Below are 26,990 nucleotides of genomic sequence, written 5' to 3'. Positions count from 1 at the left end.
GTTGCCTACATTCTATAACAACTTTTTTTTTTTCCTCTGTTGATGTTTATTGTGAAGTACATTTAAGATGCCCTTGTACCTGAAAGACAACAAGGATGCAGCGTATTATACAAGTATCTCCATTCACCATAGCTTTTTCCATAATGTCACAAATACTGCTGAGATGATGTGCTTCAATTGGATGTTGCTTGCCCAAAAAATTTGTTATTGGGAGATTGTTGCTGGCTGCAAGCAGGTTGAGTTGGTGGATACACATGGCACCAACATGGTGCAGTAACTGGTTAATAACCTCGTTTGTGGTCGTTGCGTCCCCTAGAAGAAAAGCAGTTCAAATGATGTCTCCAAACACAGATTATAGCATTAGGATTTGCTTCTAAAATGCAATATATCGTCATCGTCTCTACCTTCAGGACACCCACCCACACGATAAACAAAAGAACTACCCACATCACTTTTAACATGCTAAAGATAGCAAGAATCTGGAAACTTCCAAACACATCTCACTTTTGGCTTCTTCCTTTCTTAAAGCAAAGATAAACCATGACCAATATTTATAAACAACTTCTCAAGAATGAACTCAACTTTTAAGAGGAAGTTTCAGAAGGTAGTTTCTGTATATTTATTCTATGATAATCATACATTTCACTTCCACTTTGTACAAAATGGTGACTTGCAGGTTTTACCTCACCTTTGGGCTCTGTAATGACATGGCTCACTCCCAGTCTCTGACAGACACAGTGGAAGGCCTGGTTCCCAGGATTACACCACTGATCAATATAATCATTAGAGCATGTCCATATCATGTTATTCATAGTATCATAACAGGCACCTAAGAAAAGGAAAATATTTTGCACATCAAAATTTAGAATGTATGTTAGAAAACCAGACCAAAGTATTTTTATAGCAGATATAAATCCAAATTATTTGCTTTAAAAGTTCTGTCATGTGACAGCAAATTAGTAACAATGCATTGGAATGAAAAATACTAAAAGGAGATTTCTTAACATAGGAATTAGCAAATGCACATCCCTTCTGATGTTTCACATAAATGTACAACAGCATCCATTTCAGGAAATTACTCCAGCACTCATTATTTATAAGTACGTAACATATACCATTCTTCCACAAACTTATCACACACTGCCACAGTGCGTAAACTAAAAATAGCGGAGTCTGGCATCTAGTAACTTCTAGAAAAAGTAGAGGGGAAAAAGTTCCAGATTTATTTTACTACCGCTATAGACAATTAAGAACCTTAGAATTTGTTTTAAAGGCCTTGTGGTAAAAGTATAATAGCTTTGATAAAACTGACAGTTTGCACAGTGCAACTGTTAAAAAAAATTTTAAGCTTAGGGACTCCTCTCCTGAAAATCTTAAAGCCTACAAACACAAGCAGGTCCAAAATAGTGGAAGGAGAGGGATGAGCGGATTAGAGACACAACTGTTCTACAATAGAGGCATTTACCACACTAAGTTCAGAAATAACCTATTTGTCTACATGTTTCAAATGACTGAGGTAAATCTCCATTAACAGTTGCTAATGGGTTAATATAAAATTACACCTATCTATGCATCCCAGCATTTAGAATATTATTTAAAACTATTTATTTCAAACATCTTAAAGAAATACATTCTTTCTTAGGTAACAAAACCAATGCTTATTAAAATGATATCAATGATATGCAGTGTTTAAGTAGTGAAGTAGCATGGACACTGCTCAGAAGAGTATTTTATTATACCAAGCAGGTTTGGGCAGGGAGATAAAAAAAAGCCTTAAAGAAAACACTCATGAAGCAGTAAGGAAATCAGAAACACCTACATCTTTCCAGCTAAGATGCAGTAATGTATTATAAAATATAGAAATAAGGTACTCAGAACTTCGTAGCACCTTACAACATAAGCAGGGTATAAAAATCAGACTTCTTTCAAGATACTATTCTGCTACAGAAAGCACTTTTCTTGTGTGCAGCTGAAACTGCCAAAGCAAGATACTAGAAATTCCTTCAGGGAATTGTGAACTTCCAAAAATGTTAAATTTACAAAAATTCACCTGAGATATGAAACCCCACCAACTGCAGAGTTGCTTAGTGCAGATTAAAATTCTAATAGACTGTTTAGAATCTAAGGGTTGGATATGTCTAGTTCTGAAATATTCCCAGAAAGAGAGATCTAATTCTTACCAAGTCCTGGAACTAGAGCACCACGCCCAAGTGAACTTCCCGCAGCATCAATGAGATCTGCTCGACTTGTGAACTGTCCATCCGAAATATTAAACACCAAGCTTGAAGCAAGAACTACATAGAAAAAAAGTCTCCAATAAATTTCTGAGAAGTTTATTGTATTCCAGAAAACCAAGGACTTAAAATCTACCACAAACGTATCCGACTTACTTTTTAGAGATGACAAAGCACTGGTTCCTCCAAAGAGCGAGCGTGTTGCCGAACTGCCTGATCCACCTGGGGGTGGGACCAACATCACCAAGTACGTTCCACATGTGTATATCGGAGTCTTCCTTAACATTTTCAGTGGCAGCCCACAGCTAGTGTTTGCAGCTGAAATATTAAACAGAAAAATAGAACACAAACATGTATTTATTCGTAACATTAAAAAAAAAAAAAAAAAAACAAAAACGTAACAAGGCAGATTTCTATTTAGAGAAATCTATTTAAAGGCAGATTTCTATTAGCTTCAAATAAATCAATATGGAAATTAATTTAAGCTACATTTTGCAGTATTCAGAAGTTGCTTTAAGAAGCTGTATGTAGTGGTGGCCTCGATTCCACACATTCAGCATCAATCCCCAGAAGCATACAAACAGTTTCACATGCTATTTAACTAAAGAGAACAACTTAACAATTAAAAAAAAACCCAAAACCAAAAAACCAGCAATCTCTAGTTTCCAAACCAGGAAAATTAGGAGGCTAAAATTTAAGTATAAACAAAACTGTTAAGAATTGTATGCTGATAAACATATTGAAAGCACTATCTTGGAGCCAAAGAATATTTTAGCATAAAGGGATCATTTGAGATTCACTACGCATTTACTATTTTAAGTTCTCCTGCTCTACATGAAACGTATACAGTCATAATGATCTAGCTCCTGCCACAGCTGATCAACACTTTTCTGAGCACTGACTAAAGAATTATCTAAGAATAACCACTTCTTCTTCTTCTTCTGTAGCACTCTAGTTGTTAACTGGCAAAACACAAACTTAAAAATAGCCCTTCAAGCTAACTCACTGCCAATTTCCCTGTAAGCATATCTACTTCCTGTATTAATTTATTTTTATGGAAATATCTTTAATTGTTTAAAACGGAAGAAAAAATACTCATGTACACATGAAGGAAGAAGAGAAGTAATTCAGGATAAACTGAATAATATCTGAGACAAATCTTACAAAGCTCCAGATCATGCTGAAAGCCATCAATGCTGTTCATTCAAGATTCCCTAACTAACTTGGGTAGTTTCAGCAAGCCCATAAAAAGAATACCCAAACATTGTGCAAATTACCTCAAAAAAGCAAAACTACCTCCAATTTATAATATTCAACTTACTGGTGAAACAATAGTTTCATTTTCTAAACTGCAGTCCATTTTTACATAACAATTAGAAGTCCAGATGAACTGCTATCAGAGAAATGCAATTATCAGTTTGATGAAAAGTGGCTTAAACCAGCCCTATAATTGAGTACATAGGGAAAAAAGGGTACTACAAGTATTCTTCCTGGTTCTCATTCTCAAATGTTTCTCAAAATCAATGCCTAATTTAGCAAAGGAACTTGTAGTTCAAGCATTAAGGAAATCCGCATATATATTTCAAACATTTTTTGGGGAAAAAAAAAGCATACTTTTTTTTTTTTAATATGTCCTAAGAGATAAGTAATTACTAGAACTGATCCTATAGATGTTAAGAAACAAACCATGAAAAAATATTGAGAGTCAGTAAAATCTCTTCTGACCTGCTTGGTCCTCTTTCAACGTATTGGAGATTGTAGAGCCAGTGAGAGCAGCCAGCGTTGCTGATGGGGAGGCTCTATACCTAGACAGCCTACTCAAAAGCATCTCATTTATACTCTTTGCAGATTCACCCTCTTTTCTCATTAATATAATTCGTTCCTGTAGAGGATTTGCTATACATACACCATTTTCTACCTATTAAAATGGAGAAAAAAATACTTTTAGATATTAAAATCTATAGAAGACTGATTATCTTAACTGAAAGGTAAAATTGAACAATACAATATATCAAGTAGGGATACAAACTATCAAGTAGGGATACAAACTTAAACCCTGCTGGCAGAATTCCTTACAAAAAAGTGTTCTAAAAGCTAGATAGATGAGTATTTGTTTTGATTGCGACTTTGGGGTTAAATATCTTCTCTTTTGTCTGTCCTCCAAGTCAGAGCTTCTAGTCATAACCTTAAGTTTATTTATGGAACTCTACTTAAAAATATTTAACCTCCCTCTATCCTTAATGAAGTTTCAGTGGCAAGTTTTGTAAAAGAGGCCTTTAAATCATTTGCCAGCCAAAAAGTGTAAGCAATGATTTTCTTAGACCATAATCTTCAGGGGATAAAGAACGCATCCCTTAATGAAGATAAGATCTGATTACAGCATTAAGCTTCTAGCCGAGCAGATATACAGACGTTGGACCCAAAGTACTCCAGCAAAGCAAAATCCTCGTACAATTTCAATTCTCAATACTAGAGACCTATGAATTGCTGTAAACTCTGCTATACAAATTAGTATTGTTTTGGACTGAAGTGCTTCATTGTCAAATTAAAACACACACACATATACAAATGCAAGAATATATATGTATATATACAGTTATATACGTTGTTGAAAGAAAAGGTAGTTCAAACAACTGATACAGTTCTCTAGACTTAATATTTTGAAATGCATTTGGTTTTACACCAAAACCAATGACTATCATACAACATTAAAAAAAAAAAGAGTAGGCTATAAAATGCTGTGTAGACAAAACAAATGTATTTGTAACTTGGGGGATTTGATTGGCTTTTAACACAATGAAGCAAATCCACAGTAAACAGTGCTTTAAATCCTAACACGTTGAATTACTGTCCCAGCATAAAACTTAACTGTTAATTATAATAAAACATTTTACATTACAAGACAATTCATACTGCTGGAGTATGATAGTCATACGTCCTCTGAAGAGAGAACTGAACAATATGCCTACTGTTCTGTTAAAAGTTATTTCATAAACACATCACAAGCAGCTATTCAGATTACGCATATCAATATTCAAACCTAATATGGTGATTTGAAAATGATGATACTTAATTAAGCAGTAGGCATGCTACCAACCGCAGAGTCATAGAAAACACATAATTTTCTTACTATAATTTCAAAAATATCCATAAAGACAGAGTGGCCTTTTGGTGTTTTTTCATTGAGGCTTGCAGGAGACCAAATCCAGTAGAAATATGTACCATCTGAAGAAAGATGCACGGTAGTCATAGTACTGCCAACCGGGAAGTGATTTACTGGCATTGGGATTATTTGACATACCTACGAGAAGGAAAGCATCTTAACAGTTCTTATTTTGAAGTCTGTTCTTATGAGTATTAACAGTGTACTTAAAAATAAATAAATTAGGTTCAAGTGCAGTTAGTTCAGAAGAGGTTTATTATTGGACATAATAGTACTATTACATTTATTTGTTACAAAGAGCTGTTCTATAACATTTGCTAAATGGATCTACTACATACAAAACAGCTTATCTATCTAAATATTTAACATATCTAAAAATAAAAGTATCATCTCTCTAATGATTGAGAGCATACGCACAGTACCATAAGGAAAAGAGACATGCTAAAGAGTTATCCACTTTCTGCAACTTCTCTGAAATGTTACTCAAAACTTTGGAAGAAAATGGGAATCTAAACAGTCTCAGTTTCAGGAAACACACTGGACATAAATATGCATATCCATCCTTAAAACCTCAGCAAGAAAACCCTCAAAGTAGACAAACTATCCATTTTTTACAAAGGATGACAGTTGTTTACCTACAAAACACAATTAGATCAGAAACAATACCTGAATTTTGTTACAGTAGAATAATAATGAGCTGTTCAGGAAGATTATGTTTTCAGTTTAAGTCAAAGTCCATTTTGCTATTGTTTGATAGTTTTATAATGTGACCATACTATATGCTAGCTCTTAACAATACTACTGTAATATAGTACAGCATAAGTCCGTATATGCATATACATATATGTGTATATACACTCATATATATACACATGTGTATATATATATATACACATACACACACACACTAGCACATGGAAATGGAGTAATATCTGTAACAGAACTTACAAGTTCTATCATGCAATGCTTTCAACTGGGGTTTATAAAAAGGCAGTTTCACAAAGCAAAAATAAGAAACTTCAAGGACAAAACTAGTGAAACCTAAAAATGACTGTCATTAGTTAAGAACATTTTCTTACTCTACTATAAGTTCAATGAACTGTTCCTTTTACCTGAAGGGTATGCTGATCCACAACCTGGAAAAGGGAGTGAGGTTTATTATCAAAAGAGGCGGGCCGATGAAGAAGTTTGCTGTTGCCAAAAGCAACCCACCCAGTCTCCAGCTCCTCATTACGGCAGTACACAAAACCTCTGGCAAAAAAGCAGTATATTAAACTCTTTAAAACCCTGTCCTATTTTTTTTTTTTCCTAAGAACAACTCGCAAACACATTCTTGAACTTTGAACTTGAATTCAAGTCAGTAATTTTTATTGTAAAAGACCTAAGGCATAAGCAGCCTCATGACTTCCAAGCAATAAAGCAAGAAGGCACAGTGAGTCACATCTGCACTAATCACTTATATAATGACATAATTAGAAAACAAATACTTACAAATTCAGCAACTGTACAACTACAAAGATCGCAGAGCCAGTCTACAGTATATCCCTCTCAGCAATGAATAAACCAACTTACTAAACATTAAAAAAAAATGAAATCTAAAATAGTAGCTGTTCTGCTATTATACGTTTTAACAGGAGGTTGGACTAGATGGTCTCCAGAGATCCCTTTCAACCTAAATTATGCTACAGTTCTAGAGAAAACACACTCAAGAAGAATTTCAGATGAGAAAACCAAAATATTAAAATAGCATTTAATGAAAATGCATAATATGCTCTAGTCTTGTTATACCTAACATCCCAGAGAGGTTTACCAGAACACTAACTTACTGTTTAAAACAACCCAGATCTGCAGAATAGCAAATATTCAACTGTCACTTACCGCAAAGTACCATGTAATCCAGATCCTAATTTGCTTATTCCTCTGCCCACTGAATTCGTTGTATAAAGATAGAGCCCATCTGCTGCAAGACAGCGCCCTAAGTCTGCATCTGAATCGGGGAGAAAGAATAGAGCAGAGACCTCCTCTGTAACATTCAAACCTGGAAATTCTCCATGGTCATTACACTTCTGTGGCAGCTACCACAGCAACTGAAAACCAACAGATGCTCATGACAGGGCATTACCAACAGGTGAGAACCATTTTTTTTAATACTGAATTTATTATTCAGTGTTCTAAGAGCTACTGTAACATAGTCAAAGTCCAGTCTTTTTACAGTAGTTTCTTTACATTTCTTTCAGGCCTTATGGAGGTGCCCAGATTACACCTCACTCACACACACAAATACTAGGGCTATTGAAATCTTCTGCTGTTGCCAAATAAACTTTTCAATAATTAGGTGCTGGTTGCTATGCTTCTCTTTTGAGATGATAAATGACATCCACGCTGTTTTTTCATGATTCAAATGTACATCATCCATTTATCTATAATTTCTTTTTTCTGTGTTGTGTTCTCATCTCAGTGTTGAAGACCTGTCTTTGGGTGTTATGGCCCAAGCTGCTGTAAAAAAAGCCAGTAAGTCTGAACTTCCTTTTTCTGCACACTGTTCAAAACTTTACACACAGTAAGAACTAGACTAGCATACCCAACTATGCTTAGGAATAGAGGACTATTCAACCAACTCATGTCAAGTGGAAAATTCCTTTACTTAAACATAAACAACTTGAGTATTTGCTATTAAATGCCTTCAGAATGACGCAAAGGAGAAGATGACCATTCTCTTCCGATTTTACAACAGGTAATGCTGTTCAGAATTCAGAAATGGCAGCAACATAAAATACAAGCAAGGCTTATGACTCTGCAAGCCTTTCTGCTCAGGACTGCTGGTATGACATACTGTTTGAGGAAGGAATAATCTAATACTGAGCCTTGATCTAATTGCTGGTACAACTTTGTGCTTCTCTTAAAGCTAGTAAGCAGACCCTTCTACCTCTGACCACTGTTAAACTAAGGCAAAATGTATTTCAAACATAACTTTCTCACTCACAAAGTAGTAATTATGAACAAACAATCAACAAGGTCAACACAAGGCAAAGCCTTGCAATAGGGATGTCAATAAACCAGTCCAGTCAACCTATTTAAGTTCACAGAATCTGAACAGTCAGCTGGGGGGGGGGGGGGGGGGGGGGAGGGGAGAATCTAATCACTCTCATAGCAAGAAAACCTTTTCAAAATATAGATGTCTTCATTAAATTTGCAGATAGCCTGAAATGACAACTCAGCTTTGTAAATTTCTATGGCTTGCATTAAACGTAATGAAATGTCATCAAAGCTTGAACTAATATTTCTGAAGCAATATGAACTCTCTCATTTAGTGCAAAAATAGGAAGCAAGCAAAGCAGTAAAATCTGAGAATTAATTCAAGGGAAAAAATACAAGAGAAAGCATAAAAAACCCCTTACAAAACAGATTGGACAGAAACAAAAGTAGAATAGAAAAAGAGGGAAAAAAAAGCAATGAACTTGTACTTCTAAAAATAAACATGCTCTGCCAATGATAGCTAGCTAGCTACTGAACACAGTGATACTACACAGGACAAATAAATTACACTTACCAAGAGATTAACGAGTGGTTAACTCAGTTTGACCTCTGCAAAACTCCCACTGAAGTCAGGGAGGGTCACTGTATCTACTGCTTTTGATTGTTTCCTACAACCTGATTACTAGACAATTTAAAATAGCATCTGATCTTCAGCAACTGAAAAGCAATGTTTGCTGAACCCCATTACATTGTATTTTGAAGAAATTATATATCCTACTATCATTAACACACCAGACTTGAGATTTAGCATCTTAATTTTAACATAAAAACAGAATGTTTTCTAACTGATCCCAAAATCAACTTTAAAAAAAGCAAACACATCATTTACATATCTAGTTAGATTAACTTAAGAATAGGTATGGTAAGGCAAACAATGTAAACAATTTAGTACTCCTCTAAATTATGTCCATGTTTTCAAAATATCAGTTTTGAATGCACAGACTAAGACAAAGCGCCCAGAGAGTTGCTGCCCTTCCCCTCTCATTGTGTATCAGGCTTCGAGACACTCCTGGGATGCCCAGTTCTTTTTCCAGATGGTCCTTCTAAGCCCTTCAACTTTCAGTTATTTGATATGTACTGTACTTGCTTTTACATTACTTTCAACAGAAAAGGAGAAACCCTTTCCAATTCTAAAGCCTCACATGATTTTTTAATCAATTATCACTACTAAAGGAATCTTGTCCTCCCCTGCTACTATTGACAGTCATGAAATAATTCACCTTTATTTTCGCTGCTGGAACTACTGTTGGCATCAGGTGCAGGTAGCATGTCTTCAAAGCCCCAAGACACTATATGCTTTCCTCCAAGCAAACAAGAGGGTGAGCCAGGTCCTCCCTCCAAAAGCAACAACCTTTAAGCAGAAAATAAAATATGATGCATAGAGAACAGTGATAGCAAAAACCAGCTAAATCAAAAGATGAAGATACAGTTCAAGTAATTATTCTGTCAGAGTTCATAAGCCACTTAAAGGAATTCTCAATCTTTAATTAAAAAAAAAAAAAAACCTTAACACCCAAAAAAACAGTTAATAGATCCTTTTAGATTTCACTAATGTCTTCCTTATGAAATTGAATAAACTTTGATCCTTCATAGAGCATTCAATAATTCTAAAGCCTTTTAATGACATTTAAAGACATTTATCTTTAAATGCACTTCTACATCAGCTCTGAAAATGTGTAAGTGCTACAATTAGAAAAGTCACTACAAACCTGTACAATACATCAGCCACAGGCAAGGATCCTAGATCAGTCTGTTTCTGTAACAGATGCACTGTATGAACAAAGGTTTTCAGCGACCCTCTAAAAGGATAAGAAAAACATGAATTGAAGATGTCAATTGAAACAAGACTGAATAGACACAGAGAATAACATCTATGCAGAATATAATATCCAGTACCATAAAGAAAGACTATCTAAGATATGTCATCAAGCCTCTTTTTTAATTTGCATTTCTTTTCTGGATGATTTTCATTCTTTTGTGGAGGAAGTGAAAAGAGGAAGAGAGGGTAACATAAAGGAAGAATGCTGGTGAACTGCCAGTCTAAATCACACTCTTTTCGAAAGAGGATGACACACCAGGCAGGTAGGGAGATCGGCAACCATGGGCTGTGTCATAAGCAACACGTACAGTAAAGGCAATCCAGGCACATGATAAAATACCTCCATCTTGCATCTATTACAGACAGCTACTTTCAATATTTCCTATAGCTGATTAATCATATTTAGATCTTCAGATAAAATCTGTGGGTCTTGTTGGGGCTGAGCCAAAGTATTACTAAGAGCTGCTGCAGACATAGCTAGTGATAGATTTCTTGACTAAAACAGAAAAGCCCAGACTAATTAATTATCAAGATTCTGATTACTTTTCCCCTTCTGAAGTGATGCATTTAAGTGTATATAAGGACTAAATACTTCTGAAAACAAAATTAAACCGAAGTAGAAGCGGTTTCTAATCTTGTTTGAAAGCATGTTGCTTTAGGATTTTATTATGCTATTTGCAAACATACAGAGTTTGTAACTCTAATTATAATTCTTGTTCATTTTTAAGTTGAATACTTTTTTTGAGAATCTACAAACCCTGTACATTAATATAGTGGAAAACACCTGGTTTTTGTAGAAATAAAGAAATAGAGAGGTCTTTTAAAAAAAAATAAGAAGTATTTTACAGTTTCTGTTTTAAAGGTCAGGGTATTGGGAAGAAGTTATTTTCTTAAAGATGTGGTGGCTTTGTTTCCAGGAATAATAGCCTGCCTAAATAGGAGAAACTTGACTGCATCTGAGGTGTGATAGTAGCCAGTCATGAATTGATTTCTTCAGAAGCATGACTGATCAATTGGAGAGATCCTTTCCATGCTCTCTGCTGAATATAGCCTTCTGCTTTCAGTCACACATGGTCAGTCTTAGCTCCTTAACCTTCCTCCTCCATGCCACAAAAACCCTGTTTTCCCCCGCACTGTCCTTTTCAGCTATATGCTTTCACTGATAAATCTCAGCTTGGAGAAAACCAACATTGAATACTTGAAATCACTTCAATTACTTATTTAAAGCAATATTTACTGTGTTGTTTTATTCTTAGCAATATGAAGCACCCAAGATTACAACTAGGAATCTCAATAATGCCTAATTTTGAAGGCTTCTTATTCATAAGGGCACCCAACACAACTTACATACTTAAAGGAAAAATGCAAGGCTTTCATAGGTGAACAAAGCATGTCAGGGTATTACAACTCTGTAAGCAATGCAACACAGATTTGCAAAGAAAATGTAAGATCAACCTTCATTTCAAAAAGTGTATTTGAAATTTAGCTCTTTTACAAATTCAGCTGCAAAAGAATATCTCATACCTTCTGAAAATTGACATCTGGAAAAAAAATAAATGAGATAAATTGGATTTCCTGAACACTGTCTAAGCTATGTTCAAGTACATTGCCTTTTAGATAAGGCAGTTGTCAGTGCAGAAGAGTTGCCACAAACAGTAGATTTGAAATTGACTTCATTAGAACAAGTATACTAGAAATTAAGTGTTCTTCATCTGAATAAACCTTTTTCTAAAGCAAATCATGACATCGCCTGAGAACTTCAACATTTTAAATCAGAGTTAAATTTGACAGACAAGGCTGCAATCTGAAAAACATTAAAGACAAGAATTTCAAAAGGCTACTAGTGACTTAGACCCACATTCATACGGCTTTGCAGAAGCTAAGTTCTGTATACTCCTCCCCATCTCCCCAAGCCTCATCCCCTAAAAAAAACAAGTTTTTATTAAAAGCAATTATGGTCACTTTGTCCTCAATCACCTGATGGCACAGGATAGTTCAACCTACACTGGGTAAACCCTTCACTAGCAACAAAATAAAAAAATGCCTCCAGATGTTTCACATGCAACACTGAATTCTGCAACAAACTGCCCTGAAACTTGGCAGTAATGCCTTCTACAGCCAAATGAAGGTACAAACTACAGGATTAAAGGGGCAGTACATAAGGAAAAGTGAGACAACTTTCCTCCATGATAAAAACATTTGGAACCATTCCTAGAATAGATCACTGCAGTAGAAGCAGCAATATGCACAAGAGGCATTTCTAACCTAGATCCTTCTGTTTTTACATATGCTAAACACATGCAGAAAATAAATGCTTAGCTTATCAGTTTCACCCTTTCCAAACCAATATTTAAATATTAGAAAGAAAATGACTACTGTAAACCAAAAAATTAGTATCAACAGCATGGTCATACCATTTTTGATTCTTGTGTTTAAATATAAACACTTACTACCAATATCAACCACAACACGTTGTTCCAGCACAGCTTCCTTACCTTGCACAAGCCAAGGCAACTAGGGCAGCAGCAGCATTTTCTTTTTGCTTATATGGAATCTGTTGGCCTGAAGCAGAAGTGTCTTCCAGCCAGGAGCACAGCAAAGACTCTATCCCATTGAGACAGTCAGCTGGTTCCTTGGTCAAACTCAAAGGCTGGCAGTCTCGAAGGCAATTCAATAGCACCTCAGCAGTTATGTTACAGAGAGAAGGGTCTGTTCTACTTTGAGACTGAATGAGGGGAAAGACCAAGAGAAGCCCCATTCGTGAAGTAAATGGTGCCTGTTCAGGCTGCTGTAGTAAGCCTTGACGCTTGAGCAAGGCCAATGCTTCTTCATCCCCCGAGCTCTCCCGGTCATGCTGTTCCTCCAAGGCGAGCTGGCGCTGGGCATTCCAGAGTCCCCGCAAAGCATTTAGTCGGTACTCCAGCAGCCGAGCATAAGCATTGCTCTGGTTTCCACACACAGATCGTAAGCGCTCAGCCAACTCCGTCGGATTCTTGGTCTCAAACGTTAGTATCTGAAAGGAGGGAAAAGTTGGTATTTATATAGGTTTTCTTTTTCTAAAAAAAAAAAAAAAAAAGTAACATATGCCCACAGTACAATTTCTAGATCAGCTGTCCTTTACAACACATTGTGGGATGATTTCCTTTTTTTTTTAAACTTCTGGGCATGAATAAAGTTACCTTGGAGGTCAAAGAGCACGCAAGCGGTACGGAGTCTGTTATTGTTGAGTCAGCATTGGCACTGAAGCCTGGGCTTGGGGGTTGCTGACAGATTTTTAAACTCTCAATCGGGATGCTAATCCAAAAGTAATATAGATTTTAAAGAAAAATACACACAAATACTATCTCTGAAAATAAAAACTCACCTCCCCTGAATAATTTTTTTTTGCAATCAAGGCAATTTTGCCAAGAACTTCAAAAGGACTGAGGGGGTGGAGGGTCCCAGGGGCTGAGTTTAGAGCCCTTCTATGGAAACTAATAGGTCAACAATATTTTGTAATAAGAATGTGTATGTTCTAGTTTTAGAGCTTTCCAAACAAACAGACTAGTTCTCTAAAATGAACCAGGAGTTTTGTTATAAGATGTCCCTCCCATGGCTTTTTCCCCCCCTCAATATTATCATATTGCACTTTGCTACACCTTTCTCAAAATATTTCCAGTTGCTGCCATAGTTTAAAAACTTAAAAGCCTCATCATCATCATCATTTCAGACAGAAGAAAGAGGCCTTTTTGGCACTTCTACGTAACACTGGAGACAAAGCCAGAAAACAGAAAACAAGTAAACCATGAGAGAAAAACATATTTATAGGTTAGTACCCAGACCAGTACTTGAAAGAACTCAGAATGTTAAGTAATTTACAGGCGGCTTTTTTCCCTACAGCATACACCAACAGCTGAGGTCAGCAAAGTCACATGAGCTATGGCAGCCCCAAGGAAAGCAGAGTCAAACATTTTCTGATACTCAGGATCCAGTGTCCAAAGGGCTTCCACCTGTGTGCCACACGGCCTGGTCTCATCCACCCCCAAACACACTCTCTTTGGCCCACCTTTATGCTGTAAAGCTATCCTTTCCTCATTTAATTAAAAAAACAAAACAAAAAAACCCAACAACAATAAAAAAGAAAAAGAATGTGAGATATTAAGAGATGTAATGGGTAATTTCATACCGGGTTGTTGCCTTTTTTTTTTTTTTAATTGTAGGCAATAGTCATACAGAATATGAAATAGATGTTTATGCCTAATTGTAGAATTTTGAACAGCTTGATAAAATGCTTCAGGACAAATCACATCTGTCATTGCTACAAACACCCTTACTAAAGTCAATGAAACAGCGTTTCAGTAGAACGTTTATCATTAGAGTCGTGAAAAGTTCACTTTAAAGTAATTCACATAATAATTACACTTGAATTTTGAGCTTCCTAAAACTAATGAACCTCTTGTAATTAATTTCCTCAAAGAGATTAAGAATATTAATCCCTAAATCACATATACATTTAAAATAACTACCTCATGTTGTGTGTTCTATTGTCTCAAAAATAAGTTTAATTGTTTCCCGTTACAGATGCAATCACTTTTTAAACCAGTTTGCTTTTGACTTTCTTGAACTAAACTAAGTACATGATGGATCAACTAAGTGATAACAAGTTGCAGAAATGGAGGAAAAAAGAGAACTAATGTTCTCATCTTGAGAATTACATGATAAAGAAAACAGGTCTATGGTCTTTGGCTCTACTGATAACAAAGACACCACAAAGACCAAGTTGTGGTACGCTCAGTTGGCCTTCCCTTTTAGATTATACTTCCATGGCAGGGGGAGCTGCCTATGGTCTTCTCCCCTTCCTATAAACATAGTGGAAACCTGCAATTCATGCCAGATATTTCAGAAAGTTGTGGCCACCTAAATTATACCACTATGTTAATTCACAAACTTTGTACAACCTCAGGTGGACTCTGAGCCAAATCTGTACCCAGTATGTAATAACATGCAGAAGGTTTAAATAGTCAAACACATGAGAATTGCTTTATTTCAACTGAATTGCAAAGGCAACCAAAGACCCAGTTCCAACTGCAACTGATGAACATTTTTTCCAGTTTCACGTTATGTTTGGTGGGTTCTCATCAACAAAACTGTAATCAAATTGTTGCTGACAGGTCTATGGTTTGGATATAATTTAACCTTGCAAATTTTGTCATTCCTTAGGGTCCAGCTGAAGGACACTTACAAAAACTAGTCACACTATGTTACACGTTCTTGTTTCTCAGCTCCCACAGTTTAGCAGGAAGATGGATTGTCTTTGATATTGCTCTACAGGTCTGAGTCTGCTCCGTATAAATGAAGACAAGAAGTCAGTGTCAAATATTTGTTGATACGCTGATGAAAAGCCTTTCCCTACTCAAGTTTTATTTTCTCACTGATTTCACAGTTTGTTTTATAAGTATAGTATGGTCTGCCCAGAACTGCTAAGAATGTTTTGCTTTGGCCCTTCAGAAAGGAAATACCCACTAATTTAGGTTAACGATATATGAAGCATCCTAGATTCCAAAATGGGACTTGCAGATTTTTGAAAATAAAGCAATTTACATCATCTAGTTTTCATGCACAGCTTATGGAACCAGTGAAAAAACTTAACCATTCAATGTCATCTGAAAGTCTACAGTAGGCATTTGCACTTCCAGGAAATAACAGGATATTAGGAGACAGGTATAAGGTCACCTACTATACAGCAGTCTTTGGAAATTTTTGTTAAAATCTGTTCCCCTCAAAAGACATTCTACTGACTAGAAGTAAGCACTCAGAGGTACCTCCAAAAAGGAGCTTCAAGACCAAATTTTCAGACTGACTGGCTGTGACAAACAACCTGGGATCTTTCAGGGTTCAGACACACTCCTAAGGTCTCACTGCACATGAGGGAACCATTCTGGTTCTCACTGGTTAGCAAAATACACCTCTTCCTAACCCAACGCTAATGACAGAGTGTCACTTGGTCCATGCCACTGACACTGTTTCCCTTTGGATAGTCTAAAGGCTTCACAAAGGAATCACAGCCCTTGCCAAGGTTTCCTCCGCACACCGACTACAGTTTTCTCATATCTTCAGGCAAAGCTTGTTATCTTGAAGCTATCTGAAGTCAAAACAAGTTAAAATAAAATGCAAGAAAAAACCCCTCCACATTTATTCACAAATTCTTGAAATAGACAATACAACTACCTGACTTTATAAAAGACACAGGTGAAGAAAGGAAACAGCAAATCTATGCTGAAGTGGCTTGTACTAAGACTGAATCAAAAGGGCCTTCCCCATCCCTTCCCAGCCCATTTCCCACAGGCTGCCTTGGCACACGGCTGTCGGCGGCTGCCATTCTGAACACCTTTTGCCTGAGGCTGCACCCACTACAGAGGATTTCTTCAGGTTATAAAAGCTGGTGTACTCTGTCAAATCTCCCTTTTTAAATCCCCCAGCAAAATTTAATCCTTCTCCCCCAGATTAGTTTATTCTCTTCCTAACCAGAAGAACCGACCCTTCTCTTTGTTAAATTAAGCACGGGCTCATTTCCCTGCAGATGCACATGTCTGTTACTCAAGCTGTCCTCTCCAACACTTCACTGACCAAATAACTACTCAGCAAGAGGTAAAACTCCCTTTCCCCCCATCTCCTCGATGCCTCAGTATTTACACTCAAGTTTGAGCTCTGATTTAGGACTGATTTCCAGCATCCTTTTCTTAGTGTATCTGGGCACCTTGCCTCCATATACAACCCTTGGGGATGTGTCAGAAGCAGACAACCAAAAGCTAGCACATCATAAGTAGTCACCTGAACCAGTAAATAATCAGGCACTTCACAACACTGATCATTTTTGACTAACAAGGTTTAAACAGAATCTAGGAGGATGAAAAGGATGTAATATTCACATTGCTGTGCCGTAAAACAAGTTACTCAAAAGACAATCAAACAAACAGAAATAGCAGCTTAACACCATCAAGTTAAAAACACAAACATAAGCTTAAGGGAAGAATACTAAACAAAATCTAAATGTACAGATTATAATCAGAATTAGCAAAAGATAACTAACCAAGCTACAAAAATAACACTATGAAAACAAGGACATGAAAAACTTAAGATGCTCAGTAGCGGTTAAAACGTGAAGAGAATTGAGAGAACATTTAAAGTCTGTCTACCTTACGTACATCGGTAATGTTAAAATAGTCCTTTTTCTGCTTTTAGATAAGACATATTAACTTTTCTTAGGAACAATCGATAATATTAAAAAAAAAATCTTTATAACAGGAATGTAAAGGTTTAAAGAGAAACTTCTCATGAACAAGAAAAACAAGCAGCATCAAGTGTAAAAAGTGTAATGCTAATATAACCAAGTAATTCTAGTATAAATTCTAGAGTAACCAAGACACTAGAATTAGAGGAAGAAATAAAACATCACTTTTTAAGATCTTTTTCCGTATCTGATTTTGCAAGTAGGATAAACATCACATTGACGCTTTTTGCAAATGAGAAACCTACTGTTCAGTCACTCTGAAATCTGTTCATACACTGTGACTGTGATCATTACCTATTTGCCAACTTTGTCTACTTTTATTTTGTAAAGACTACATTTGAAAAGTTCTGATTTTTAAAGTCTCACGCTTAACAGCCTGAAGTTACATATAATTAAGAACTGTGTTAGTAAAAAGTTTAATTGTCACTATTCTAATTTTGCCGAATCTTGTCCTTAAAAATATTTTAAATGAATTTTAATAAATATTTTAATTAGAAAATGCTTGATCCAAAGTTCAATCTCTCTAATTGGTTGCTGACATCATCTTCAACATTGAGTTGGTATTTAATCTCAGATCATCAACTATGGAGAAGATGTCATCTTTCCTGTCATATCCAATTTTTGTCCTGTTTCATCCTACTATGTGACCTTAACCAAATATTTCTTCCCATTAAACAATATTTTTGCCAGTACTGCTCCAGAAAGCAGTCACTGCCATTCTCTATTCTTAGGGTAACGTGTTTCTCTATTGATAGTACATACCGGATGTACAACAATTAAGACATGATAATCTACATGAAGAGTTTTAGCCTGAGGTTTTATGACCACATTAAGTAAATTTAAAAGTGAGCTGCCACTAAAAGGCAGCTTTCTCCTCAGGCTAAAATTCCTGCCCCTCATGCTTTCCCTGGTGCTGCCTATAGTGCCTGTGAGGGATTTCTGTTTGTTTGTTTTTTGTGAGGTTTTTTTTTTGCTGTTGTTTTGTTTGGTTTTGTTTTGTTTTGTTTTTTAAGCTAGATTTTTGGTTTAGACCAGTTCCCTGGTGCGGAACAGCAGATAGAATGGAAAGAAGTAGAATGGAGAGGAAAGAAGAAACTGTACGGCCAATGAGAGATGTGAACAAGGACCTTCTGTAACAGCGCTCCCAGCACGCTAGCTAAGTAGCGGTCTTGGGCTGAACATGCTGCTTTCATTGATGAATTTTAATTCTACTACACAGGGAATTAATTGATGAGCAATGAAGCCGTTCACTAAGGTGTATTTTTTCCTAAAGTTACATATTCCAAGCGAAAGTCTTTAGATCTCCAAAAGAGTATTTAATTCTTTCTCTACATAATTAAATTGGCTGAACTTCACATACAAAGACAAGAACTTCCTGAAGATGGTGGTAGATTTCCCAGTATCAATTAGATCTGTAATACCCCCCTGAATATTAAACAAGTATTATTCCCATCTCAGAGAAGGAACAAACCATACAGAAAAACGAAAACATTCTCATAATCATAAGGTATCTTTAACAGCAGCATGAAAAAAATTTTACTTCCAATACCATGTTACAGCTATAAGGTCATTCCTCTTATACCGCAGAGTTAAAATATAGGGAGCACCATTTGTTTACTTGGCTCTCTTTTGTCTCCAGAAATACAAATAAAATCATGTAAAAAAGACTGAATTACAAGATTTATAGATTATTCTGTAAGAGAAATACCAGAATTGACAGTTTTAAAGGTACACTGAAAACTGAAATACACATCCAAATTTAAACTGCTCCCATAAACAACTGTATACATAACTCCTAGTCTTCCACTTTCTGTTGCTCTGCTGGGTAGCAGCATTTCTGCTTACAGCAATTTCTGAAGACACACAGTAGGAAGCGATCTTAGTGCAAACACTGCTTTGATTTCTTTTAAGACATTTTTCTAAACCTTCTATAAGGCTTTTTGTTTGATGTGCCTGTGTGTTTGTAAAATATATAAATATGTGCAAACATTTTCATCCTGAAGTTTGAGGTATTGAAATTTTATAGGTTCTTAGTAGGTGCTGCATAATTTACATTATGCTTTTAGTGTTGCAGCTGAAAACTAAGTTTCAAGATTGTTCTGAATTTTTCTGCTCCAAGAAATTTTAACCATATCACCTTGTTCAAAGCCTCTACTGATTCATAAACCTGTATATCTAGCAGCACAGCTTTTTAACAACTCAGCTAAAACTATGAGATATTTTCCGTGTGAAAGCATGAGAAATCTTATTACTTACTCAGAAATAAGTACTAAGAAACCCGTATCTTCTACTGCACGCACAACATTGTACCAAACAATTTTTTTTCAACTGTACAAATTTACCAAATAGCCTTGATACCTGAGATGAATTGCAGAGTGCAGGCAAGCTGTAAACACACACACAAAAATGCTGTAAAAGAAAGCATTGTTTCTTTATGGCTTCATTTGTTTATTAAAATAGTTCTTTGGCTCTTAAGTCGCAGATTAAAATGTCTGTGAAAGGTAAAGATAAATCTTTGTCATTTAAGCATCTGACAGTGCAGATGACTAAACTAATCAACTGCAATTGGTAATAAGAACTATATTTGGGAAACATATTTGCAAAATCAAAAAAGAAATTTTCTAATATTTCTCTACTAGGGTAACTAAAACATGACTTGAAAAAGAAAAAGCCAAGGGGCATGGTAGTCCATATTCTCAAAGTTTGATAAATTCAAACAGGTCATTTTACGACAATGGATGATAACAACAGCAACTCTGCTGGAAATTAAATCACACTGTATCGGTGGTTTACACAATCATCTAATGAAAGTGAGCTTAAAAGGAAAGTGACAAAGATTTACAAGTCCTCTCACTAGGCAAGACAGAGACTTACAGTGATGCCTCAAAGAACGCCATCAACTCCTGTGCAGAAGTAACAGCCAAGGCTCACATTTGTATGGTTATCTTCCTGTGCAGCATTAACTTCAAGAATTAACTTAATCTGGTGTTACTCTGAAAACTATAAACATTCTCAAAGGGGAATACTGGAGTATTTGAAGTAGAAGGGGATGCAAAAGGCAGGACTAGGAAAGTTATAAACCTGACATACACGCCTGGATCAGCTGTTTCCAAGCCAGAGGTCGTAACCCCAAGAAGGGTCATCCACTTAGTAAAAAGTCAATTAATTCTTTATGCTGGTATTAGGGCTTTTTATCTTGACAGAGGTGAAACTTATAGATGGAAGTAAGGTCACAACCAGAAAGATTCGGGAAACTCTGACCTAGATAATTAGGAGAGAACTACTCTCTCATTCAGCAATCTGGGAAAAGTGACAAAATGTTTCTTCTAGTCTATGAGGAAAATGGGTGAAAGCTTCAAGTTTAGCAGATACCTTCAAGTCTAACTCATTTTGACAGAAAACACAAATTATTCACAAGACCGACACATGCTGCTAAAACAGCACTGGACTTCAGTTGAACAACTTCTCCCTAGAGGGCTAGCCCAGACCATACTAAGGGGAAGAGGAAAGGATAACACCTTTTAAAATTATTTTTATTTTGATTTTTTACACTTACATTTGATTAAAAATACATATCTGCAGTGCAGAGCGACAGCTGCCCAGTGGCATCTCATACTTTGTTCAACAGAGCTTGATAAGAGTCAAAACATCAGACAAGGACAGATACATACATGATCCAGACAGCTACTGAGGGAAGAGCTATACTTCTAGCTCCATCTTAAAAATATACTAAAGAAAAAAAACATAAACCAAGTATTTAGAACTTTTCCAGACTATGCAGGAAAGCAGCAAGAACAGATATCCAAACGATTATTCCAAATTACTGTTAGGCTGTTATGTAAAACAGAGTGCTTACGAGTTAAGTGGAGTGACACATAAGGTTGTTCTACTTTATACTGTGACTATATACACTGAAGATTTGTCTTTCTTCCCACTTATTTCCTTGTGGAAAAAAATAACTGAGCCTACCACTAGTTAGCTGAAACATTGCCGATACTGCAAATTTAAAACTAATGAAAATACCAGCCACAAATTTGAAGATCAGAAAGGCCTCCTCAAATGGAAGGATTACAACAGTAACGTATGGCAACCAGACTAAACTGCCTAGCTACAAGTGAATGCTTTTTTGCCATCAGATGGCTATGTTGTAGTCAACATGCACAACCACCGTTCAGTAGCGTCCTCCTTAAGTTGCCACGGGTTAACACATCAATTTATATTGCTGGCACTCTCATAAGTTGCAGCACACTGACTATGGTGTAATGGCAGATTAAAACCATGTGGTTTGAGGGACCGCTACCTTCAGACATGCTTCTTGCCCTGCTTCCAGGGGCTACTGCCTCTGTGAAAGATGTTTGACTGGGAGGATTTTGGATGGTCTGCAGTTTCCATTGTGGCACATTAAAGAACAGCTCATCTTCCATTAAGCTGTCCCTCCTGTGCAGGCATTGACATCCAGGGCAGAGACCGGACAAAATGTCATGGCAACAGCTTCAGTGGTTAGTCACATAAGGTTGTCTCCAAGAAGCAGAAGACTTTGCACTCTGAAAGTCATTTCTCTGTATGAAAGGCTTTAAAATAAGGGTGCAAAGGCTCACATAATTGCTAACTAATCTAGGTCTCTTGACTAGAAGATTTTATTGGGAAACCATAGCAGGAACAGCTTTTATATGCACATTATTACAAAATTCTATCAAATAAAACTGCCCCCTTTCTTTTTGGTAATATATATTCCTCGTAAATATGCTGATACACAGTCTAAGAAGTTGGCATACATATTTACATTACATAAAAACTGAAAATGAAACAAAAACCTCCATACTCTTTAAACCTAAAGATACTCCTAGAACAAGTTACCTTCACATGAAAGAGAATGGTAACACTTTCATAACCTACCATTAAGGAAAAAAAAAAATATATATATACACACACATATATATAAAAATATATTAAAAATAAGTAGAAGTCTGGGAGTCAAAACAACAAAATAATAAATTTTCATAAGCTTTTATTGGCATAATACCAGTACCGTAACATTTTTTCCTCTTTTTATAATTAGACAAAACCTTTGAACAGAAGGACAAAGGAAACATATGCAAAAACATTGACATTATTCACCAATAAACTCTTTAAAGGGCTATTTAAGCAAAATAGACCAGAATGATACTCCTCTTTCCCCTGTCCCCCCCAAAAAAAACCCAAACAACCCACCCACCCATTTAAGTATACTACATCTTTTAATTAAGCACATCATACCATAAATTCAGTCAGGGTTCTGACCACCACTGATGAAGCACAAGTAGTATATTAGGAAGTTTACTAATCAAAGCAGCAGCTGCAGCATCTCCTACCCTTGTCCAATAACATATCCCAAGAGATTTCTATTTGGACCATTTTCAAATATATCTATTACATTGCAAAAGTAGGAGTAGAAACAGTGTAAATGAGCCATTCAGTGTATTAGCCGATTACGTGGCCACACTTCAGTAAGATGCATGCACCTATTTCCACAAAATGGCTCCTCAAAGTCACTCCAGTTTACCAAGGTAGCCCTTTATTTTAAAAAAAACATTAAAAAAAAGGCAAAGTTATGAGCTAAATAATTTACATTTAGACCATGTGAAATTTCACTCTTTTTTAACCCTCCCCCCTCAGTACCAAAAACTATAAACCATTTTACAAACAAGATCTGAAAAATAAGTCACTTGTGGTCATCAATTCTTTCAGTGGAATGAAATCAAATGCTTCCATATTCCATGGTTAAAGACTATAGAGCAAAATAAGTACCACTGCAAAAAGTATTATTTATTTTCAAGTTTCACACTGCAAACATGCATAACAAAGAAAAATAAATCTCTGAAACAGGAAAAATTATATGAATCAGTAGCACTGGATTGCTGAAACACTATAATGAGTGTCATAAAGAGCAGGACACAGTAACACTAATTCCATCCCTATCTCCCCCAAACAACTGTAGTGTTACAGACATTCCTAGCACTAACAAAAATTCTCCAGAGCTAAGGTGTTTGTTAAGTGAAGCTGTGTGTCAAATTTCATGCTGGAACATACTTCTGGTCTAGCTTGCAAGATCTTAAAAAATAAGGTTTGGTTTGGGTTTTGGTTTATTTTTTAAAGGATATCTTCCTTTATTATGATATAACACAAATAATGCTGTAGGAGCATATATTTTTCTAATGCAGTTATTAAGACTTGATGCTGGTTCTAAAAGTATGGAATGGAATCAAAATATTTTCTTGAATACAAGCTGCACTGAATGCCAGAGTGGACTCTGATCACAAGGGAGCCTTATTCCATGTTTATACACATAAAGATAAGACATCCACCTTAGAAGTCTCTCCCTTCCTGTTCATGTGATATTTGCCAACATCCATTTCATGGGAGCAGCTAATGTTCCCATCCCAATCCCCAGTGTCACATCGCACAGAGAAGAAAATGCATGTTCAGCAAAAAATATCTTTCCTTAGATAAAGCTGTGGGAAGTTTTCATAAATACCGTAAAGACTTCACAAGGTGAACAATGATGTTCTCAGAACTGCAAGCCTGGCTCATGGGTTCATCTTAGCAACACCCCAGTTTGCAGCCAAAGCTTCACTAAAGGCTTTTGCGGCCTAAATGCTTGTGAACTAACATAGCACACAGATAAACCGCCTGCTGAACCATCCCCTCTCAGCTCACACCACTCAGCTTCTCTGACAAAGACCCTGTGTCATTGCAAGCCACATTGCTGGAGAAGAGGGCGGGGTGAAAGAAGAGAAGGGAGGCACACAGGAAGGAAAAAAAAAAAATGCAGTCTACAAAATAGATGCAACCTACAATCCGTGACATTCAGTCCTTCACTGTCGCCTCATAAACCAGCTGTACCATCTGCCTGCAGCCAAAATCCCAGCAGTTTTGAGGAGGTAAAAAGCTGGAATTAAAATCTCAGCTGTGCTCCTGGCTCTTTAATAATGATCACTGTCAACAGCCTAAATAAAACACCCAGACACCCCAGTACCCTACGCATCTTATTGTAAGGCTGATTAATTACAAACCAGCTAAAAGTAACAGCAAAAAGATACAAAACCATAAATAAATGTGAGCCAAAGGCCACCTCGAAATACATGAGCGTGGTTCACATTAACAAACCCTACCGATTCAAAACAAGGAGGCAGCACCAATACTTCACCCTCCATCTTCATTAGCACCTCACTACCCTCTTGTCCAGCTCCACTTCCAGCATTATTTGAGATAAATTAGATGGACTGAAAACAAGTAGACTGCCTCAATTCCAGTTAGCTCCATACCCCAAATCCTTCACCCTGTATCCGCATCCACCGTTCTCCACCCCGGCACCCCCATCCTCCCCTAGTCATCCTCCCTGCAGGTCCCCCCCTCCAACACCATCCTCCTCCACGCCTCAGGCCCTCCCTGCCACTGTCTCCCCTCCCCCGGGGGCACCCTCCTCAACACCCCCGTCCCTCCCCTCAGCTCGGGGGGGGCCGCAGTCCCGGCTCACCTCCAGCTCGGTGTCGCCGGGCTCGGCCACCCCGATGATCTCGCTGGGCAGCTCGGCCAGGTCGGTGACCCGGATCAGCCCGTCGTGCAGGAAGATGGTCTCCTCCTTCACCGACAGCCACTGGGCCGAGTCGGTGGCCGCCGCCGCCGAGGCGCTCGCCGGGGACCCCATGGCGCGGACGGCGGGGGGGCTCCGCGGTGCTGAGGCGAGGCGGGTCCCGCTACCCCCCCATGGCGGGGGCAGGGCGGGGGCAGGGGGGTCCCCGGCGGCCTGGGTGCCGGACAGCCGGAGCGCGGTGGGCAGCAGCGAGGAGCGGCGCGTTGCCACCACGGCGCCAGAGGAGCGGGGACCCCCGGGAGCCGCCGTGCCCGCCCGCAGCCGCCACGTCCCGCTCCCTCCTCACACACACAGGTGACAGCGCGACGCCATGTTGGGGGCTGAGGCGGGCCCGGCATGCACCGCGCGAGGAACAATAAACCCTCCCCCCCTCCCAGCCCCGTGGGGCCCCGCCCCCTGCCGCGCCCCTCCCCCGCCGGGCCCTCCCCCCCAGCGCCTCTCGGTGCCGCCCCCCGGGATCTGGCCCCGCCCCCCCCACGCCCCGCCCCCAAGGGCGGTGCCCACCGCTCTTCGCCCCGCCCCGCCGCCCCCCAGGCCGCTACTCGCAGCGCCTCAGCCCCTCGGGCAATAGCCACTCCCCTCAGCCCCTCACGTAGTGGCCTCTCCCCTCAGCTCTTCACGCAATGGCCTCTCCCCTTAACTCCTCACGCAATGGCCGCTCCCCTCAGCTCCTCGCCTCAGTGCCTCTTCCCTCAGCACCTCTCCCCTCAGCCCCTCACGCAGCGGCTGCTCCCCTCAGCACCTCACCTCAGCGGCTCACACAATGGCCGCTCCCCTAAGCGCCTTGCCTCAGCCCTTCACACTATGGCCGCTCACCTTAGCGCCTCTCCCCTTAGCCCCTCACGCAACGGTTGCTCCCCTCAGCGCCTCTCCCCTCAGCCCTTCGTGCAATGGCCGCTCACCTTAGCGCCTCTCCCCTTAGCCCCTCACGCAGCGGTTGCTCCCCTCAACGCCTCTCCCCTCAGCCCTTCATGCAATGGCCGCTCCCCTCAGCCCCTTGCCTCAGCACCTCTCCCCTCTGCCCCTCACGCAACAGCTGCTCCCCTCAGCACCTCACCTCAGCACCTCAGCCCCTCACATAATGGCCGCTCCCCTCAGTGCCTCACCTTAGCGCCTCTCCCCTCAGCCCTTCGTGCAATGGCCGCTCACCTTAGCGCCTCTCCCCTTGGCCCCTCACGCAGCGGTTGCTCCCCTCAACGCCTCTCCCCTCAGCCCTTCATGCAATGGCCGCTCCCCTCAGCCCCTTGCCTCAGCACCTCTCCCCTCTGCCCCTCACACAACAGCTGCTCCCCTCAGCACCTCACCTCAGCACCTCAGCCCCTCACATAATGGCCGCTCCCCTCAGTGCCTCACCTTAGCGCCTCTTCCCTCAGCCCCTCACGCACGCAATGGCCGCTCCCCTCAGCGCCTCTCCCCTCAGCCCCTCATGCAATGGCCGCTCCCCTCAGCACCTCACCTCCCTCCACCCAAAGGCTCCTTTCCTCTCGCTGTTGTCCGAGAGCTGCTCCCTCAGCAACTTATCCCAAAGGTGAGGCCATTCTCAGTTTCCCTCTTCAGCCTCACCACCATGGCTAGTCAGGGCCCCTCTGCAACTACCCTTTTCCCTCAAGGACTGATCCCTTTTGGTGCCTCACATTCCTCACAGGGTAGTTTCTCCCTTCCTGACACCTATGGTCACCCCTTTTTTGTCTGCTCCCCTCTCTTTCCAGAATGACCTCCCGTTCTCCCTTCTATGTCCACCCCTCTGTCACCTCCTTGAAGGAATCCTGTCACCTCTCAGCCTTTCCCTGAAGGACTTGTGAGCAACCAGGTATGTCCCTTAAAATCCATACCTC

At 38.9% G+C, this 26,990-nt stretch overlaps 1 protein-coding gene across 4 annotated transcripts in view; it reads right to left on the bottom strand.

Annotated features, from left to right (window-relative positions):
• The window catches only part of HECTD4 (HECT domain E3 ubiquitin protein ligase 4), a 77,651-nt gene extending 52,166 nt beyond the window's left edge, over positions 1 to 25,485 (bottom strand). For all 4 annotated transcript variants that reach the window (XM_042805702.1, XM_042805705.1, XM_042805704.1 and 1 more), the window contains exons 1-12: positions 25,039 to 25,485; positions 12,748 to 13,265; positions 10,143 to 10,232; positions 9,654 to 9,784; positions 7,276 to 7,384; positions 6,510 to 6,648; positions 5,365 to 5,535; positions 3,960 to 4,152; positions 2,391 to 2,552; positions 2,181 to 2,294; positions 689 to 829; positions 80 to 312 (exon numbers count right to left, since the gene is read on the bottom strand). In XM_042805702.1, coding sequence (XP_042661636.1) covers positions 80 to 312; positions 689 to 829; positions 2,181 to 2,294; positions 2,391 to 2,552; positions 3,960 to 4,152; positions 5,365 to 5,535; positions 6,510 to 6,648; positions 7,276 to 7,384; positions 9,654 to 9,784; positions 10,143 to 10,232; positions 12,748 to 13,265; positions 25,039 to 25,209 — 2,172 coding nt within the window. In that variant the 5' untranslated portion in view covers positions 25,210 to 25,485. The remainder of the gene's footprint in view (positions 1 to 79; positions 313 to 688; positions 830 to 2,180; positions 2,295 to 2,390; positions 2,553 to 3,959; positions 4,153 to 5,364; positions 5,536 to 6,509; positions 6,649 to 7,275; positions 7,385 to 9,653; positions 9,785 to 10,142; positions 10,233 to 12,747; positions 13,266 to 25,038) is intronic.
• Between the last annotated feature and the right edge of the window lie 1,505 nt (positions 25,486 to 26,990).

This window comes from Tyto alba, unplaced genomic scaffold, assembly GCF_018691265.1.
Source record: "Tyto alba isolate M040663 unplaced genomic scaffold, T.alba_DEE_v4.0 Super-Scaffold_44, whole genome shotgun sequence".
Lineage (NCBI taxonomy): Eukaryota > Metazoa > Chordata > Aves > Strigiformes > Tytonidae > Tyto > Tyto alba.
Note: the sequence above shows the minus strand (reverse complement) of the source record. Positions and strands in the feature narration are given on the sequence as shown.